General features: G+C 35.4%; 3 protein-coding genes across 3 annotated transcripts in view; 1 reads left to right on the forward strand and 2 right to left on the reverse strand.

Annotated features, from left to right (window-relative positions):
- Window positions 1-1,114, reverse strand: part of LOC132169918 (probable 2' cyclic ADP-D-ribose synthase BdTIR) — a 1,371-nt gene extending 257 nt beyond the window's left edge. The window contains exons 1-2 of the mRNA XM_059580859.1: window positions 639-1,114; window positions 188-252 (exon numbers count right to left, since the gene is read on the reverse strand). Of these exons, the coding sequence (XP_059436842.1) occupies window positions 188-252; window positions 639-1,114 (541 nt within the window). The remainder of the gene's footprint in view (window positions 1-187; window positions 253-638) is intronic.
- Window positions 1,115-2,505: 1,391 nt separating this feature from the next.
- On the reverse strand, window positions 2,506-5,093 carry LOC132172284 (probable 2' cyclic ADP-D-ribose synthase BdTIR). Its single transcript, XM_059583757.1, has 3 exons — window positions 4,255-5,093; window positions 2,768-2,954; window positions 2,506-2,674 (listed from the first exon to the last, which is right to left on the reverse strand). The coding sequence occupies exons 1-2, from the start codon at window positions 4,728-4,730 to the stop codon at window positions 2,792-2,794; spliced, it is 639 nt and encodes a 212-aa protein (XP_059439740.1). The 5' UTR covers window positions 4,731-5,093; the 3' UTR covers window positions 2,506-2,674; window positions 2,768-2,791.
- Window positions 5,094-5,818: 725 nt separating this feature from the next.
- Window positions 5,819-5,936, forward strand: part of LOC132169919 (probable 2' cyclic ADP-D-ribose synthase BdTIR) — a 1,907-nt gene continuing 1,789 nt past the window's right edge. The window contains exon 1 of the mRNA XM_059580860.1: window positions 5,819-5,827. Coding sequence (XP_059436843.1) covers window positions 5,819-5,827 — 9 coding nt within the window. The remainder of the gene's footprint in view (window positions 5,828-5,936) is intronic.

The raw sequence follows: 5,936 nt of genomic DNA on the forward strand, positions 1-5,936 counted from the left end.
ATGAAAAAGTAAAAAAAATTTATTTGGTAGTGATTTTTTTATTTAAATAATAATAAAAAGTGATTGATAGAATGTAAAAAGTAAAAATGTTGAGAGTTAATTTTAAGATGAATAGTATGAGGCTTTTTTTGAGTCCATTTGGTACTTTGAAACAAGGTTCTTAATCTTTTATTAGTCATGAATTGACCTTGATCTACCTCAAGCAAATTCTTTACTTCTTTCGAAGCAACTTCTAAGAATTCAGACCAATCCCTGAAAACCAAAAACAGCAAAAGACAATATTATACGGAACTTAAAAGCATTTATGTCCCCCAAATATTTAGCTAAAATTCAGTCAAATAATATATATATATATATATATATATATATATTTCTTTATTTATTTATTTTACTATTCTGGCTAGCCAGATGTAAAGCTTTTTGTGAAATTAAAACAATCACCCTAAAAAAATTAAAATTAAAAATAAAACAATCACCCCAGCACATTAGGTAAAAGTTCTATATGAACTATATTTATCTAGAACTAGGTAAAATGCATAATTTGCTACAGTAAATAGCAACGTAGCACACTAGATAAATATTTTACTTCATGTTACTTTCTAGTTCTTTTAGAGTTAAAAAAAAAAAAAAGATTATACCCTTTGGACGAGTCAAAGGTTAGTCCAACGGTATCTTTAACTTGTTCAAGTGCCCTTTCGAATCTCCGGAGTTCTTCATCTGAAAATTGGCATCCATTGTTGTTAACCCAAAGCTCGGACGGACTGACATCCCAGAAGATGGGTAAAACTTTTTTGTTGGACTCCATTAAAAGAGCGAGCTCACGGAGGCAATGGCGGGACTCACAATAGTTGCGCGACAAGAGTGCAACAGCAACCTTACAATTTCTGATAGCGGCGTCAATCTCGTCTGACAACTTGTCCCCAGGCTTCATGTTTCGGCTGTCCATGAATGGCTTAATGCCCAGCCTTGAAAGGTGATCGTAGAGCAACCCGGCAATGTTTTTCTTCGTATCGCTTCCTCTGTGGTTTATAAACACGTCGCATGGCTCTCTGTTTTTGCAGTAGTTTCGAGTTTCCACTTTCTTTTTCCTCTGCCGACGTTTGAACTCGACCATTGCAATTTGCAAAACACAACCAATATTCGATCGGTAGTTATCCTCTTGTCTCCCAAACATTCTCCAACCTACTTCTAAACTAGAGTCCTCAATAACACCCTTTATATAAGCAACGTGTGCCTGCACACGTAGTACTGACCATGGACATATATTGTACGAGGAAGTTTCGTCGTTTTGTTGTTGCGTCTAGTTTTGTGGCGAATTGGATTCGATGCGTCAGATATGGCAAGTACCTTCTAGCAGAGGAAAGGCTTGATTGAAATCATCGCTTCGTCAAGGAAAAAGAAGGAAAATCAACGCTTGGTAGTTGGTACGTAGTTGCTATCATCATGTCTCTTCGGACGTCGCTTTCTAGCCCCAATAAAGTGCAACAACCAACCAAAAGCAAAAAGCCAAACGAGTTTGGTAAAAAGTTTTGTTTTGTTTTTTTTTTTTTTTTAAATAGTAATAAAATAGAAAAAGAAAAAAATTAGTTACGAAGGCTGCCAAGTGTCTCACATGTGAATTTTAATTAATTTTGATGGCTGAAACCAGTGTTACCTCTGTTAGCTCTCCTTGTCTTCCTACCTTAATCGTGTATCTTCTTCTTTCAAACAAAGTCTTTCTCTCTTCTACACTTTCTCGCTTTGGCGCCGCTGGTGATGGAGCAGCTGAGAATGATTGGCTTTTGACGATGATTAGCCAACGTAGGTGGAATTGGGACTTGAATTTGCTTGGGATTGAGAGAAAGCATGGAGATAATTAATCAGATGAAAGTCGGAACAAATTGGCTTTTGGTGGTTTTCGGTGTGGAGGATTCAAGAAGGCTGGGGCTGAATGCCTGAATCAGCCCGTAAATCATGTTCTTGTGAGTTGGAAAAGTTGCAGAGACAGAACAAATTATGAGTGTACTGCGAATCTCGACAAAGCCAATATCATTGAATCCTGGATCTGCAATGGAAGCAAATATTTTCTTTGTCTTTCTTCTGGTTGTTCTGTTCTGTTAACTTGGTGAAGAAGCTATTGTTGTTCGATAGATTGCTTTCGCAGGTTTATTGCCTTATTGGTGTTCGGGTGCCGTTGCCGAGCTACTGCTTAAAAGAAGAAGAGACACCATTACGTTAAAAAGAGAAGTAGAGTTAACAGAGTTAAAACCGGTTTCAGCCGTTAAAGTTAATTCAAACTCACGTGTGATTTTTATATAATTAACAAACTACCTACCGAAAAGTCCTAGTCTAAAGTCTCTTCCTTAAAAATTGCGATGGCAATAGAATCAAATATAAAGTTGTGTTGCTAAAATTCCCTGTGTGTGTACTGTGTACCGTTAATGAAGGACTGTAAAATGGAGGAAACAAGAACCGTTTGGACAATCCAATAATATATATGGTGTTGCAAAACACTCGTGTCAAGAAACAGAGCATGGAAAATAATGAAGCCTTAAAAATGTAAACACAATGTCAATGTTTGATGTCAACCATTCTAAGTTGTTCCCCTGAACCTGAGAGGACCCTCTGGATATTTTTCACACTCTTCCATACGGTTAAAACAGTTGGCGAGGTAGTTACCTTGCTGAGCCGCAACCTGAACGGTCATTTTGGAAGCAGACAAGACATGTAAGAATATATGTCTCATATATAATTAAAAGGGAATGACCTAAGAAAAATAGTATTGTACCCTGAGCTGTAGCTGGAAGATTTTTCATCTGAGAATCCACCCGGGAAAGAAGATAAATAAACACAAATTATGCAACAATCGGTACTTTGAAACAAGGCTTTGGAATCTTTTAGTCTTGGATTGATCTTCTTCTTCAAGCAAATTCTTTATTACTTTCGAAGCATTTACTAGGAATTCGGACCAATCCCTAAAAACCAAAAGCAGCAAAAGGCAAATATTATACCGGAACTCTTAAGAGCATTTATATCCGGCAAATATTTAGCTAAAATTCAGTCAAATCATAAAATTTTTTTATTTTATCTACCAACTTTTTTAAACAACATACATTCAACTCATTATTTTAACTAACGAGTTTTATTTGTTAATATAACTAATGTATTGTTGAACTAAAGTGCTCGGCAACTTGATGAGCATTATAGTAGCTCAACAAATTCTTAACTATTTTGGCTAGCCAAATGTAAAGCTTTTTTGAAAAAAATAAATAAAAATAAAACAATCACTGGCAAAATCAGTAAACAAAATAAGTAATGCGACTAATCATAGATGGGTTGTGATAGCCACTTAGAGCATCACCAATAGATTATGGATCTATATGAGGTATATTTAGCTAGAACTAAGTAAAATGCATAATGTGCTGTTGTGAATAGCAACCTTTTCTTGTTTTCTGTAGCACACTAGATAAATATTTTATTGTTTCTTCATGTTAATTTCTGGTTTTTTATTGTTTCTCTCTTTTTCATGAAAATAGAAATATAATAAAAAAAAGCGAGAAATAATATTTAAAAGCAAGTATATAAAAGAGAATAAAAAATATGTTGGAGATTGTATAAAAATAAATAAATAAATAAAGAGAAAACCTTTTATCAAGACCATCCTGATAACACCCATTTTACAGCCTTAATTAATAACCGACAAATAAGCAAAAACATAAAAAGTGTACAAAAATAATTTGGACCAAAATATACTAGATTTTAGGGTGATAAAATTCCTGAAGGGTTAACCTTCCACATTTAAGTTTTAGTTTTGAATCCAAAAATGAGTTTTGAGATAATAGAAACGGGTTTTGAGACATTAGAAACAGGTTTAGAGGCATTAAAAACGGGTTTTGGAGTATTAGAAACGGATTTTGAGGCATTAGAAATAGGTTTTGAGGCATTAAAAATGGGTTTTGAATTTTTTTTTTTCTCTGATTTGGCGTGATTGTTCTCACTTTTATTTTTTGCATTTTTCTTAAATTGATGATGTATCACATGGTAATTGAAAGCTGCAAAAGGGGTGTTATCATGATGAACCTGATAATAGGCGCACTCATAAATAAATCAAGTAAAGAATTACACTTTCTCAATAATCAATAAATATCTTACGTATTGTTGATGGAGATACTCTTAGCATTGTTTTTAATAATTATATGATTTCTAACGTTATTCTTTTAGAGTTAAAAATAAAAAAATAAAATAAGACAGATAAAAATAGCTAGGATATTATACCCTTTGGACGAGTCGAAGGTTAGCCCAACGGTATATTTAACTTGTTCAAGTGCCCTTTCGAATCTCGAGATTTCTTCACCCGAAAATTGGCGTCCATTGTTGTTAACCCGAAGCTCTGACGGTTTGACATCCCAGAAGATGGGTAAAACTCTTTTGTTGGACTCCATGAAAAGAGTGAGCTCACGGAGACAATGGCGGGACTCACAATAGTTGGGCGACAAGAGTGCAACAGCAACCTTACAATTTCCGATAGCGGCGTCAATCTCATCGAACAACTTGTCCCCAGGCTTCATGTTTCGGCTGTCCATGAAAGGCTTAATCCCCAGCCTTGAAAGGTGCTCGTAGAGCAACCCAGCAATGTTTTTCTTCGTATCGCTTCCTCTGTGGTTTATGAACACGTCGCATGGCTCTCTGTTTTTACAGTAGTTTCGAGTTTCCACTTTCCTTTTCCTCCGCCGACGTTTGAACTCGACCATTGTTGCAATTCCCAAAGCACACAACAACCCGGTACCATGCCGGTTCTTCTGTTTATCGTCTTGTCTCCCAACCTTCCTTCAACGTACGTCTACTCTGTTTTCACAGTACTTTCGAGTTTTCACTTTTCTTTTTCCTCTACTTACGTTTGAGCTCCATTGCAATCTGCAGAGCAGACGGCAAATCGGTAGCGTGCCGGTTCTTCTGTTGATCCTCTTGTCTCCCAAACATTCTCGAACGTCTAACTCGCCTTGCTTGATTTTCGTTGATGATCGGAAACTCCCTTGAGCTTGCACTTCCGCCTCATTCGATCTCCTTTCTACCTTTTTCTTTTACTTTTCCAAGCTTCAAGCTCTCATTCTCTCTCTCTGTCCAAACCAAAAACCCAACAAAATCAAACAACACTTAGATGCATTATCTCAACTCCCTGCCTACTTAAGATCAACCATCCAAATATGGATTCATATTTCATACTTCAGATGAAATGAGTATTTCAAAAAGATAAAGAAAATCTCAAGATTAACTCAAATTGCTAGATTTGAAAGAAAATATAATGCGTGATTCGATTGAAATCAAATCCTATAGTATAAAATCAAATCTAGTAATATATTCTAACATGATTTTTGTCGATGACCGATACCCCTAGCTTGCATTTCCGCCTCCTTCGTTTTCCATTCTCACTCTGTCATTTACTTCTCCAAGCATGAAGCTCTCATTCTCTCTGTGGTTTCTAAAACAATAAGGGGAAGGGAGATCCCGGAGCTGTACTTCGACGCAATATGAATTCGTCGACTAAAGGGAAGGGATTTTTTTTTGATAAGTAAAGGGGAGGGATTGCAGCTGTACTTTCCATTCAACTCTTTAAATTATTATTATTATTATTATTTTTTTTTTTTTATATATATAAATATAACTAGCCACTTTTTAAAACTATTAAACATCAAAATTTCTAAATATTTTTTTACTTTAACTAAATATTATTTTTTAATTAATATATCTAACTACCATGAAACTAACTCACTTCCCGTATATACCAAATTACTTTGGCTGCCAAACCAAATTACACCTAGTAAGGAGAACAGAAAGGGATATGGGTAAGGTAAGGAGAACAGAGAACAGAGCACTAGATCCAACACAGTGACTGAATCATTGGCAAAAGGAAAATGAAAAAGAAACTAACAAAGAAATTTGCCATGAGATTTACCTTG

Source organism: Corylus avellana, chromosome ca2 (assembly GCF_901000735.1).
Source record: "Corylus avellana chromosome ca2, CavTom2PMs-1.0".
Taxonomy (NCBI): Eukaryota; Viridiplantae; Streptophyta; class Magnoliopsida; order Fagales; family Betulaceae; genus Corylus; species Corylus avellana.

Bases quoted from the DNA above. Each gene is read 5' to 3' on its own strand.
- LOC132172284 (XM_059583757.1), bottom strand. From the start codon at position 4,730: ATGGTCGAGTTCAAACGTCGGCGGAGGAAAAGGAAAGTGGAAACTCGA. The intron at 2,955-4,254 runs GTATAATATCCT...TTTGGTTTTTAG, and splicing joins ACCTTCGACTCGTCCAAAGG to GGATTGGTCCGAATTCCTAG.